Source organism: Pipistrellus kuhlii, unplaced genomic scaffold, assembly GCF_014108245.1.
Source record: "Pipistrellus kuhlii isolate mPipKuh1 unplaced genomic scaffold, mPipKuh1.p scaffold_m20_p_6, whole genome shotgun sequence".
NCBI classification, from domain to species: Eukaryota; Metazoa; Chordata; class Mammalia; order Chiroptera; family Vespertilionidae; genus Pipistrellus; species Pipistrellus kuhlii.
The window spans coordinates 52,871,803-52,885,791 of NW_023425562.1; the positions used below are offsets into that span (position 1 = coordinate 52,871,803).

The 13,989-nt window shown below is 45.1% G+C and overlaps 1 protein-coding gene across 2 annotated transcripts in view; it reads right to left on the reverse strand.

The window, feature by feature from the left end:
• Positions 1-5,363: 5,363 nt before the first annotated feature.
• The window catches only part of LOC118708407 (agouti signaling protein), a 66,167-nt gene continuing 57,541 nt past the window's right edge, over positions 5,364-13,989 (reverse strand). For both annotated transcript variants that reach the window (XM_045574614.1, XM_036419799.2), the window contains 3 exons: positions 10,554-10,723; positions 9,233-9,294; positions 5,364-5,540 (listed from right to left, as the gene is read on the reverse strand). In XM_045574614.1, the coding sequence (XP_045430570.1) occupies positions 5,364-5,540; positions 9,233-9,294; positions 10,554-10,723 (409 nt within the window). The remainder of the gene's footprint in view (positions 5,541-9,232; positions 9,295-10,553; positions 10,724-13,989) is intronic.

A 13,989-nucleotide genomic window follows, 5' to 3' on the forward strand; every position in this document is an offset into this window, starting at 1 on the left:
GGGATTGAGGGGAAGGGGTGGAGGTAGAAGAGGGTATAGGGAGGATAAATGGCGATTGGGGGGGGGGGAGACACGGGGTCGTCTGCAGTGTGGAGTTATAAAGGCTGCAGGCAAACCTTTGGGATTGGAAGGATGGGTCAAGTGAAGAGAACTATATCTCTTTAGGCGTATCTGGTTTTAACCCAATCTAAGATTCGTTTAGTAGGTGAATTTAACTTTATTGTAATTCCTGTTTGTATTTATTTCCTCTACCTAGTTTTTGTGCCCCAACTCATATTTTCTTTTTCGCCCCATTTCCACTTTGGGCTGATCCAGGGCTCCTTGGGGAACTATTTATTGAGCACCTACAGGCTGCTAGGAGCTTTGTAGTTGATTTTCTTTATTCTCACAACAAGATTAGTATATTATATATCCTAACTTTATAGATGATAATAGAGACTCAGGTTAAATTAAATGTCTTTCCTAAATTCACAGTTTGTAAGAGGCCTCATCATGAATGAAATAATAAAAAGGTGGGTGGGAAGTTAGCCACCTTCCTATTTGCCTAAGTGGTCATTGGCTGAACCCCTGTTCTGGTCTAGACCAGTGTTTCCCAAAGTGTGGTATGCGTACCCCCAGGGGTACAGGAAGAGTTTGGTGGGGGTACATGTTGCACCAGAGTTTGGTGGGGATATGCACTGCACCATGCTTAGCTGTGCCTAATTCTACGTTCTCATGAGTATGAGGGCTACTCAGCGTTACGAAAATTATAGAAGGGACACACATATGTCAAAAGTTTGGGAAACACTGGTCTAGACAATTAAAGCAAAATAACCTACCTGGGAATGGTAACTGGAAACTGCTCTCAGGGTCATCTACTGGACGGAGCCTGATGGGGATGCCTGAGACCTGACCCAGCTGCTCAGATCGCAAGCTAGAGGTAGAAGGCAGACACACAAACAGCTCTGCCATCTGGTACATCTATCTGCCCAGCTTTATAGAGTTTAGTGCCTGGCAGCAGTAGGAGAAAGATGGCAGGGACGAGGTGATACTTGAAATCAATTTTGATAGAAATGAAGACTTAACAGAAGGAACTGAAAGCAAGGGCATTCCAGGCAGCAACAGACCAGCTTACACGAGAAAAAAGTGAGAGAGTAGGAGGAGAGAGTTTTTTTGGCTGTAGTTGAGGGGAAATTATGAGATAGAGGACTAGAAAGGTAGCCTGAGGGACAGGAAGGAGACACCTTACACATTAAGATGAGAACGTTAGCTGCACAGATTTCTGAAATGGCCTTTCTCGGTTGGACATTCCATACTTGTGTCTTGTTCATTTTTGTATTCTCAGCCTCTAGCTAGGAGGTGATATTACTTCTATGCTAGTAATGAGGACAGGTTCAGAGAGGCCAAGTGGCTGACCCTAGATTATACAGTAAGTTATATGCATACCTAATAAGATGCTGTAAATAGCTTACAAACTTTGATAGTTAAATGGTAGTTGTTAGTGACAAATGACATGGGACCCACTTAGCTGATAATGACATCAGTGGTCAAAACAGATTCAAGAGTCACTACCATGCCCACTGCTATTTGTTGTACATTTAATTTTGTGCTAAGTAAGCACTTATTTATTCTTCATGATAACTTTGTAGGGACTTGAATTCCTGGTTTACAAATCAAGAAACAGGCTCTGAGAGACACCACAAAAGTGGTGTCTTAGCCCAAAATTCAAGCTCTTCCCACACCTTCAGGCCCTGGTTTAGGAGGAAGGGAGCCTGGTTTCAGACCCTCCAACACTTGGAGCAGTAACTCTGGAACAACCCAGGTCCCCTGAAGGCAAGACTGCCACCAAGTGCTGCCTAGTGCCCACCTCAGCCACTCTACCATGGTAATCTTTGGGACAATGACTTCTCAGTAGAAAAGAGGAGGAGGCCACTGTTCATCTGAGCCAGAGAGGTTAAATGCCTTATTTTGCACCACAGCCATACTGCCTGCTCCAACAGGCCTGGCTCGTGTGTAAGCACACTCCGTTCCCTCAAGTCTGTCTCCTCCCAGACACAGCTGTCCAGATGTCCCCATCTGTGAGGTCCCATGTAGTCTCCCCTCCCCCCCATCTCTGGTCCCCTAGGGATTCTGGTTTATTACCCAGGCTTTCCCCTCCTTTTTGGAGATGTCCTGCCAGTCTGGTCTCAGCCTTAACTCTGATCTCAGGTCTGCTAATCTATCACATGGGTAACATTGACCAGGCGCTCACAATGAAAGATGATGTGTCTCCTAAGCCTCTTACCCTGATGTATGGGCTCTGCCATCATAGCTTCTTGGGGAAAGAAGGAATTGGCCAAGGGTTGGGTACATGGCTGTGTTTTTGTTTTCTCAGGAAGGGGAACTATTCCTAACAACTGTTTAGCCTCTACCAGGGCCTCTGGTCATGGTCCATTGGACCATAGTTCTGTAAGGAGAGGATTCATATTGGACTCATTCACAATATTCACAGCACCTGGCACATTGTAGGTGGTCAGTACACGTTTGCTGAATGAATAAATGGGTTAGTCTTCCATGCAGTTGTCTGGACCCAGCATCTAAGTGATTATTTGTTTATTTTATCATCACTAATGGACTGGTTCATTGGCTTTGCATCTGAGGCCTCACCCCTGGGAGCCAAATGGTGCCTGGTTGGTGACCAATGTCTGGAAAACAGGACCTGTGGCTGCAATATGTTCCTAATATTCTTATTAATTTATCAGTAGCAGCTGTGGTACAAGGTACAAAAGGTTCTTGTCCTGTGGTCTTGCAGCCTAAATGATAGTAAACAAAACAAGCAACTGGCAGCTCCTCCTCCCCTCATCATATTTCTTATTAAGGCACAAGAAGCATCACTATCTCAGATTTATAACAAGAACATCAGGAATAATGGCAGGTGCTTCCCATTTTACAAGTAAAAGGAAGCCCAGAGAAGCACATATTTGTCCAGTGTGCAGGATTATTACTAGCTTAGCCTGGAGCACCCATCTTTTTCTTGTACTCTATCCAGGTGGTTCCTGCTCTATCTGGTCCACGTTCTGAAGTTTGCCTCCTATTGCATACTGGCTATGTCACTGCAAGCACAACCAGGGTCTTCAGTTGGAACAAGGTCCTTGGAAAGGAGAGAGTTTTAAGGAATTTGAAAGATGGAAGATGGTGAATGGACACTTGGGCCAGCGGAGGTGGCTTTAGTTGTGCTGGCCCTTGAGCTCCACTGTCCTCACCTCCAAGGACAGAGATACATGTGTCCTTGTATCATGGTATCAGCTATCAGGGCAGAGGTAACTGCTTCACATTTTTTTCTGCCTCCGCTTCTAGAATCATTCTTGTGCAAAGGCCTTTTAAAAATCTCCGTATGGCCCTGGGCAGTGTGGCTCGGTTGGACATCATCCCATGCACTGAGAGGTTGCTGAGGTTGCTGGTTTGATTTCTGGCCAGGGCACATGCCCAGATTGTGGGCTTAATCTCTGGTCAGTGTGCAGGAGGCAGATGATCGATGTTCCACTCACATAAAATCATCTTATGCCAGTTTGCAACGTCCTGGTTCTTGTAGTGATTCCTTGAGGAAGAGCTCCAGCTGCTGGGTGCATTGACATGTGGCATTTCAGCTCTTACAGCCCTTGCGCAGCAAGGTGCTGGGAGTTCCTTTGTGATCCCTGGCTCTGGCTGGGATCAAAGACCTCCTTCCCACCTCAATCCCCTTCCTCCCCAAAGCAGTATCACAGGTGTTCCTCTTCCCAGGGTCCTTCCAAAGACATTGCTGCACTTGGCTTCTCACAGACTCAGATAATCTGTAAGAATGAAATTTCAGGCACCAGCTTGGAACATTTTAGGTGACAGGCCCCAATAATCTAGGACAAAGGTTGCTGCCTACTCAGGTTGTTGACCTTAAAAGTAAAAGTTATTTTACCTGGCCAGGTATCTCAGTTGGTTAGAGCATCTCGCAATATGCCAAGGTTACGGGTTCAATCCCTGCTCAGGGCACATCAAATGAGTGGTACAACGAACCAATGTTTCTCTCCCTTCTGTCTCCAAAGTCAATTAAAAAATAAGTCAGTTATTTTACCAGCAAAAATGAGTTTATTTGGGAACAGCAAAGAGTTGCAAATCAGGACATGCAAACCTTAACAAAAGCCATAGAGGCAAATCCAACAAATGAAGGAAAGGAACCGTATTTTACGGAGAAAAAGGAATGAGAGAGTTTTTGAACAAAGGTCCATTGGAGAAAAGTGACCTCAGGGAGATGATGGTTTCTCATTGGCCGAGTTGTAGGGTGGTTGGTTTCTTGTAGGAGATGCAATGAACATCTTTTCCTGTTGGGGCCTATGATTGGCAGTTCTTCCTGTAGTTGCCATGGAGTGTTAGAGCTTCCCTTTCTGGCCTCTGGATTCCCATTTTAGTGGTCCCCTTTTATTTTCAAGTCACCAAGCTCGCTGCCTGCTTACTGTGATGTGAGTGCGGAAAGAGTGCTGAACCCCTGCTTTTTACTTGGAGCCCCAACACAGCTGTCAGGGTTAAAAATGCCGGGGGACCCGGGGTAAGTATTTATTTAGCTTGGCAGTGGAAGAAACTCCTCCCAGTCCCCCACACCTCTGGAAACCCCTGGAAAAAAGGGAGGGTGGGCATAAGGGGCACTTTGTTTGGAAGTCTCCTAAGGCATAGCCTTCTGGCTATAGGGACCCATGGCATCGCCCAGTCACAACCAGCCATTCCAGGTTTATATGCAGACCCCCCAGGACAGACAAACCAGTGAGGCTGTGTATGGAGTTGTACCTTTCTTGTTTTTCTCGGGGGTGGGGTCGAGGGAGCTCCTTAGAAGGGTGAAAGACTGATGGTAGTTCCTTAATGTTTCCTTTCTGTCTGGTGGTCTGCATTCCCTAGATGTGGAGGCATCTTCGGGTGTTCTCTGGTTTACGGGTAGGGGGCAGCATTGTCTCCAGCTGATCTGGAGAAACGCTTAAGAGAAGTATAGCCTTAGAGCTGGAATAATCGGTCCCTGTTCCCGCCCCCCCACCTCCCATTACCCCCCTCCAGCCCCCCACCAGACCACGGAAATAGTGTGTGCGCAGCCTGCCATACTTCCCATGTAAAGTGGATCTCCTTGAAAGGAAAATGATCTTTCTGGTCCTTTAAAGAAACAGCCATACACTTTCAATCAGCCTACATAAACGATTTGGATTTTAGCCCAGCCCAACCCACGTGCCCTTGAAGTCCCTCCTGCTAAAAGCTACGCCCCAACCTCAGTAGCCACGCCTGCGCCGAGTCCTAAGAAGCCACATCTTACTAGTGATCACCAGCCCTGAGGGACCCCAGGGTCCAGGGGGAGTTCCTACCTGGGAAACGCCCCGCTGAGGCCGGGAGGCGGCTCAGCAGTTGGGGTTGAGCACGCGGCAGGAGCAGGTGCTGCGGAAGAAGCGGCACATGCAGGCGGCGCACGGGTCACAGCAGGGGGGCGCCGGCTGTTTGCAGCTGTTGCGGGTGGCCACGCAGGGATTGGGCGGCGGGGGCCGGATCCTCGTCACCTTCTTAGTCGAAGCCTTTCTCTGTTGGGAAATGCCGGGGCTGACCTAACAGCCCACTCCCGCCCCACCCGACCTCACCTCTGCCGAGGAATCTTTGGGCTGTGGAGGCCACGGACCCACATCCCCACCCACTGCCCACCACCTGCTTGTCTCACCCCAGGGGGCCCTGGCTGTCCCTAATCATGTCCCTCCGCCTCCATCCTCAGCAAAACTGACAGGGCCTGGCCTGGCCCTAAGGGACCCCACTCAACTCCAGTTTTTAACTACCCCTTCTCCCTTTTGTATCTGCAACCCCCCTCAGTACTGCCTTCACAATAAATCCTGACTCTGCTCTCTTCTTCGCCTCTGCTACCCTGGGCCAGGCTGTGTTCTGTGCTGCCCTGGGCCCCTTCTAGTCCATCCTCCAGTGCTCCGAAGAAACCTCTCCGAAGACCTGTGATGGCATCCCACTCTGGTTTAAAGCCCCAATGGTTTTTCTTTGCACTCGGCAATAAAACATAAACTTTACTTTGGCCCTGAGGCCCTGGGTGCGCCCACCCCTCCCCTCAACACCTTTACCACACTGTCCCACTGGCCTGTGCGCCAAACGAAGAAAAAGTGTTCCTACTACAGGGTTTTTGAACTGGATACTCCCTTTCCTGTAGTGCAACTGAAGAACTGAATCTTCAAATTTTATTCAATTTAGCCCTGGCTGGTGTGGTCCAGTGGGTTGGGCATTGTCCTGTGCACTGAAAGGTTGCCCCTTCTATTCCTGGTTGGGACACATGCCTGGGTTTGGGCTCCAGAAGATGGTGAGGCAGCCAATTTCACATGAATGTTTCTCTCTTTTGCTCTCCCTCTTTTAAAAAAAAAAAATCAATAAAGATCTTTAAATTTTTTCATTTAATTTTAATTTAAAACTGAAGCAGTGTAAAATTTTTTTGATAAACACTTTTTTTTTTTTTTTTTTTTTTTTTTAGGACTACGTTTGACTTTGTTAAAAATTAATATCAAAGCCGAAACCGGTTTGGCTCAGTGGATAGAGCGTCCCAGGTTCGATTCCGGTCAAGGGCATGTACCTTGGTTGCGGGCACATCCCCAGTAGGGGGTGTGCAAGAGGCAGCTGATCGATGATTCTCTCACTATCGATGTTTCTAACTCTATCCTTTTCCTCTCCTCTCTGTAAAATATCAATAAAATATTTTTAAAAAAAGAAGTTCCTATTGGAAGAAAGGAGATTCTTATTTTTAAAGAAAAAAATATTTAATTAATATCAGAATTAAGATGTGGCCCAGCCAGTGTGTCTCAGTGGTTGAGCAATTACCTATTAACCAGTTAGTCATGGCTGGTATCCCAATCATGGCACATGCCCAGGTTGTGGGCTCCATCCCCAGTAGGGGTCATATAGGAGGCAGCTGATTGATGATTCTCTCTCACCATCGATATTTCTATCTCTCTTCCTCTCTGAAATAAAAAAAGAAAAGAAAAGAATAATATTTTGAATATTAATATATTGGGTTAAATTCAACATTAAAGTTAATTGCAGGGGTTTCTTTTTACTTTTACAAACAGTGGCTGTTAGAACATTTAAAATTATATATATGGTTCCCATTGTATTTCTACTGGGTGTTGCTGTTTGAGATTACTGAATTTTTCAGTCTGATATTTAAGTGCTTTCTTGCAGAGGTTTTCCCTTCTATCTCATTATCATGTTTTAATTCCTTCAGTGTTTATCATATAAATAATTTTTTTCATTGGTTTACTTGCTGTTTGCCTGTTTTCCCCATAAAAAACTCTTGTTCACTTCCATATTTCCAGTACCTAGCATCTATACAAATAAAAGAGTAATATGCTAATTAGACCAGAACTTCCAGAGACCTTCCAGAAGTCCTTCCGGACAAAGCCATGTGGCGGGGCCAAGGCAGAGGCAGTTAGGGGCGATCAGGCCAGCGGGGGGTGGGGGTGTGTGGGGAAGACAGGGGTGATCAGGCTGGTGGGGGAGCAATTGGGGGCAAGAAGGCTGGTGGGGGGCATTTGGAGGTGAGCAGGCCAGCGTCAGGGGCATTTTTGGGGAGCTAGCCATCAGGGGGGTAGTTGAGGGCAATCAGTTTGGCAGGGGTGGGCAGTTAGGGGTGCTCAGGCTGGAATGGGGGGGGACATTTGGGGTTGATCAGGCCAGCAGGCAGAGTGTTTAGGGGTGATCAGGCAAACAGGCTGGTGAGCAGTTAAGAGCCAGCGGACCCGGATTGTGAGAGGGATGTCTGACAAACATACCCTGAGGGGTCCCAGATTGGAGAGGGTGCAGGCCATGCAAAAGTTTTGTGCACAGGACACTAGTATAGATATATTTGTCAATTATATACTCTTATCTGTCTATATAATTTGCTTGTTCACTTCACCTAAGGCCAAGAGAGGAGCAGGAATGTTATCAAGATCAGTGCCAGGCTGGGACCGGTTTGGCTCAATGGATAGAGAGTCGGCTTGGGAACTGAAGGGCCCCGGGTTCGATTCCGGTCAAGGGCATGTACCTTGGTTGCGGGCATATCCCCAGTAGGGGGTGTGCAAGAGGCAGCTGATCGATGACTCTCTCTCATTGATGTTTCTAACTCTCTATCTCTCTCCTTTCCTCTCTGTACAAAAATCAATAAAATATATTTTTTATTAAAAAAAAAAAAAAAAAAGATCAGTGCCAGGTCCTACCTCCTACCTCCTAGTCCTGGCTTCCCTCGTCTGATTACAGATGATCTGATAAAAAGAGGCACACCAAGGAATAATGTGTGCATTTCAATAATGCCTTACTCCAGTATTTCCCAAAGTGTGGGAACCTGTACCATAGTGATATGATTTTAAATGGTGCATAAATATTAAATGATGCTGAGTCCCAGTGAGAAAGAATTATTTATTTTTTATCTTGTTCAACTTAAAAGGCTCAATATAGTTTGGGGTCAATATGTCCTTAATGCCTCCCCAATACTTTCTAATCTTCCTTTTAACACAGAGAACAAACCTCAGATTTAGAGCATTTGGCAGGATATACCATTTAGCTAGAATCCACTAACGGTATTTTATTTTCATTTTACTTATTATTATTTTTAATATATTCTTATTGATATCAGAGAGGAAGGGAGAAGTAGAGACTGCAACATCAATGATGAGAGAATCATCGATGGGCTGCCTCCTGCATATCTCAAGCCTGAAACCCAGGCATATGCCCTGACCAGGAATTCAACCCTGACTTCCTAATTCATGGGTCAATGCTCAACCACTGAGCCACGCTGACCAGGCTCATTTTACTTATTTTTATAGTTAACTTCTACTTATGACAAATGATGCTGGTTTTCTGTCACAGTTATATAATTTATAACATTTTAATTTAAAACGTAAATAGATGAAACTCAGATGTGGCGAAAGTTGTGGAAATGATTCTGAAATGACTGAGGTGTAGGTAACAGTGCATTCACCCAAAAGAATAAGGGGTGATAAAATTTCAGGCAGGGGCCTCGCTAGTATAGGAAGATGCTTTTCAGCATGTCAGTTTTTTTAGTCAGTGAACCTCAGCTCCTTGGGCTTCTGTGAGGGTCTGGTTTAGGACTCCAGGGCAGGAAGCCTTTAGGTAGCTGTCAGCTTCCTTTCTTCGTGTAGGTCTGAAAAGTCATTTAGTTCCTAACCAGAGCGTGGGGGTCCTCCCCTTTTAAGTCCAGCCCCACCCCCACAGTGAGAACTCCCAGGCCTACCTTAGAAGCTCTCTTCTTTTCTGCCTCTTTTCTGCTGATCTTTTTGGACTTCTTGTTGAGCCCTTTAAAGAGTGAAAACAGCAAAGACATATGTTTCTGGGGCCCAGAGCTGCAGTGAAGTGGGAAATGCTGAGGGGGCTCCAGAAAGTGCAAGGTGGGGGAGAGGATGAGAGGTTGGCTGGATGAATCACATCTTGGCACTTAGGCCATCAGGGTCTTTTTTTTTTTTTTTTTTTTTTTTTGCCATCAGGTACTTGTTAGCCTGGCTGCTAACCTGGAGCCAGGGACTGAGAGCAAAGTGTCCTCTGAAGGAAGGTAAAGGGGAAATTCCAGAAGGCCCTGTAAAATGGACTCAGTGTCTTACATATGGATAGACCTAGGTTTCCTGTAGTCCTATTTTCTATCTCTCAGAGCTTTGGAGTCAGGCAGACCTGATTTAAATTCAGTCTTTGCGATATAGCATCTGTGTACCCTTAGCCAACCTACTTATTCTTCTTAAGACTCAGTTTTCTAATCTGCAAACAGGGTACTGTAATACCTCCCTTGCAGGACTGTCTTGAGGATAGTAAGGTATGTTTGTAAAGTGGAAAGTCTAGAACATCGAAGGTGTTCACTCAGTGCTTCAACCCCTTCCCTTGCCTTCATCTAGAATATCCTCTTTTTGCGAGTGAGAGGCAAGGCAGTAAGGGACATTAGTTTTTATTTTAGGTTCTGAAGTGAACCTGCTTAAATCCTGCTCGCCAATTAAGAACTGTGTGATCTTACGTTAGCTACTTAGCTTTCCTAAAACATAATTTCTCCAACTGTAAAATAAAGAGTAAAAATAGTGCCTCACCTCACAGTGCCTAGCACACAATAATTATGCTTGTTATTATTATTTCCAGATGGAATTAAAACAGATCTCTAGAACCAGCTGTAATGGCCCTGATACATTCCCTGAGCAGTCATTCTCAACCCTGGCCTGACAGGACTGGTTTATTCCAGACCTGGTTATAGTCTGCAGGATTTCCTAAAGTTTGTTACCACTGATAGGTGTGCTGTGGTTCAATAAGTATCAGAAATGCTAAGTTAAACTAAGTTCACAAGTGTCTTAACTCTCCAAGCCTCTAACACGCCAAGCTACATTTTAGGTAGGTTGAAACGCAGGGCTTTCCTAAACCAAATGAGTCAAAGGACGCTTTACTCTTCCAGGATTATTTCATGGGATGAGCAAGAAGGAGCCTTGACCTATGGCAATCAGCCTGGGGAGCATGTTTGGCATCCTGAAGCCCCTTCTCAAGGGTGAGAACTCAGAAGCTGGACCCGATGTCAGGCTACTTACCCATGACAGAGACAGAAGGGGAATCCCACAGGTCCATGGAGGAGTTGCTCCTCAGGCTTCTGTCATCTTTTGGCTTCTCTTCAGGTGCCAGGTGGCTATAAGCAGTGGAGAAGCACAGGCAGACCAGCAGGGTGGCCAGGAGCAGGCGGGTGACATCCATCTGAGAGGGCCTGAGTGGGACAGGGAAGGCAGTCAGGTGATGTGATAAGAGAATGTGCCCTTCTGCTTTCTTTGTTCCTTTGGGCTGGTGCTCTGACCTGGCTCCACAAGTGTCCCAAAGGAACCGGAGGACCAGCAAGGCTTAAGACAGGGAAGGAGAACTGATGATGGAAGAAGAGAAAAAAGGAAAGATGGGACGAGGAAGAAAGACAAGGAATGAAGTAAGGAGAAAAGGAATGCATTGTGATTGGACTCTGCCAACCAGAGGGTGGGGTAATGTATTTCCCCCCCAAAAAAAACAGTGGCCCCAGGAGACCCTAAGCCTGGGCAGAGTTATTCAAAGGTCCCTACTACTGCTTCACAGAGGCAGAAGTTTTACTAAGGTGGAGTGAATAAGGCTCATAAGACTCGGTGAGAAAGATGCAGCAATAAATGCTCCCTCAGACAATGTGGTCGCATAGACTGTATTCCCACACCCAGAGGGGATGAATGCAGGTATGGTTTGAGTCAGGAGAATGAACTTGTGCACAAAGGCTAACTGTATTTGTTGATTTATTGATCTGTCACTAGCCGGATTATGATGAAGCAACGGGTCCCAGAGTGGATTTCTTCTGGTGTTTGTGCAGGCTTGTCTCAATGAGTGCTCCAGCAGCATCTTCATATTCTCTAAATGCAGGATCTCCACCCAGACCCTCTGGGCATGTTCTCTGTGGTCTGGGAAGCTGAGGCTGCTTTTCTAAGGTTCTGTCTGCCCTGCCATAGGCTCTGTGGGTAAGAAGAGAATGTCTGTTCTTGCTGGTCCTGCCCACTCATTGGCTCACCGTTCGTTCAGCAGCCTAGCCAATATCTAGCCCACATGTGTCAAACACAAGGCCCGCGGGCCAAATCCGTCCTGCCAGGCCTTGCAATGTGGCCCGCACCGCGCTGTCATCACTGCACTCCGCTGCGTTTCCATCACAATGACAGTTTATGACTGTTCAGTAAACCATTCGGCCCGCAATTTAGGCTGGATTTTAGATTTTGGCCCCTTCTCTGATTGAGTTCGACACCCCTAATCTAGCCTATTCTTCCCAGCCTTCAGCTTGGTTGGAGTAAAATTTTCTTTATGTCTGTTCTATTCCAGAAGTAGGGGATCCAAACAGTCAGCCCTCACCCTCATTATAAACTTCTTGAAGTCCATCCTCTACTCCTCTCAGCCCTAATGACATTTCTTCTAGTTTCTTTAGATCCCTTTATCATCGGGCATTTGCCTAACATGAACTGCCACCACTTTTCTTCTCAAAGCCTGGTAGAGAGTCAATGAAATGAGCACTGGGCTTGGAGTCAGGAGCTCTGAGTTCTTGTCTTGGCTTAAGCATTAGTAAGATGTATAACTGGGTTAATCCATTCTTTATTAAAGACTCTAAGTTCCTTGTTGATAAAATGAGAGAAGTGGCTAGGCCAGTGGTTTGCATTCATTTAGTAGTGGAATTCTTCAAATAAACGCTGACTTGCAGAATACTCAAATGTAAAACAGAAAGAGGTAATAAAGAAGTTTCTTAGGCAGCTCACATCTTTGTTGTGTGGTGGTTCAACCAATCTCATGCCCTAAAGCCTAAAACATCCACTCAGGCCCTTAGGTTCTTCCCTCATGCAATTTGATCTCTGAGGTTCTAGCTCATATTAGCTATAGTTAAACAAAACAAACATGTATAAAAAACAAACCAGTCCTGGCCAGTTTTTCTCAGTGGTTAGAGTGCTGACCCACGGACTGAAGGGTTGCGGTCAAGGGCATGTACCTAGGTTGCAGGCTCGATCCCTGGCCGTGGTTGGGGGTGTGCAGGAGGTAACCATGTGTCTCATATCAATGCTTCTCGGTCTCTCCCCTTCCCTTCCACTCTCTCTAAAAAAAAAAAATCAATGGAAGTTTTTCCTTGGGTAAGGATTAACAACAACAACAAAAGGTTCCTTTGCTATATAAGCAACAATAAATAATAAACTTAAAATATAATTTCTTAGAACCCAAGTAACTTAGTGGAACTATAAAACTACTCTGAGTCTGGAAAGGGTGAAGTCTCAATGGAATTAAACTTCTTTGTGTATTGGGAGAGGGCTAAAAACCAGTATACCTTGCACCAATCCTGGGGCGGATATGTATATTCTAAATGTAATATAGGTTCATAATACCTGGTTGTATTATAATCCTTGGAGTCAGATTTTTTTTTTAAATTCAGAATTTTGTGGGTTATAAGAAAACAATATCTACATACTTTATTAAACCCCATTATAAAGGGGCCCGAGAGCATCCATGATAAAAATATTGATGCTTCTGTAGCAAAAAGATGTGAATATTCATAACAACAGAACAAACAAAGGCTGTGAATTGACTCACACTCAGGTCAGGTTTGTTGCCAAATGATTTTAGGTAAGGTCGTTTTGCTGTCAAATGAATTACCAAAGGAAAATTAAAACCTTACAATTTTCAGAGTTAGGGAATTTGGAAATTTCAGGTAAAGGATTATGGGCCTGTAAAAGCCCCTATTGCTGTTACTACCCTACATGGGACACACACTCCCTGCAATTAACACAGGATAATGATGCTGGCGGCAGTGACTACCTGTGTAATGTTTCTCAAGGACAATTTGGCCTTCCACTCTGTAGTAGTGAGGCAGTTCTTTGTAGTGTCACTGATGACAAGTCCTCCTCTTGAACTCATCAGCTGCTTTAAGTTACTACTTAGCACTTAAGATGAGTTTTTCTTCAGCATGGTGGATAGAAAGAATCCAGGAAGAGGAGTCAGGTCACCTGGATGTACTTGCCATTTAAGGGGCTGTGTGACCCTGCCTGTCTGGGCCTCTGGTTTCTCATCTGTAAAATGAGACAATATGACTTTATAATTCAGTATACATTATGAGGCACAGAATAGGAACTTAATTAAAAAAATTATTGAATAGAAGAATCTAAATATCTTTCTATTCTCAAACTCTATGAATTCACAATTTCTAATTCTAGCTCTCTAGGCTTTGGAGCAGGTCAGACAGTTGCACCAAGAAAGATTTTGTAAAGTCTAGTTGTGTATTTACAAATGCATCAGTGTGGTTGAATCTGACTAAACTCTGTAAAAGAGGGTGTGGAAAGTCATGGCTAAATGCAATCAGCTTATGTACCTCAAGAGTCTTGTTGATGTGTGACATTTTTTATTGATTTTTTTTTTTTAATATAGAGCAAGGGAGAGGGATAGAGAGTTAGAAACATCGATGGGAGAGAAACATCAATCAGCTGCCTCCTACCCGCATCC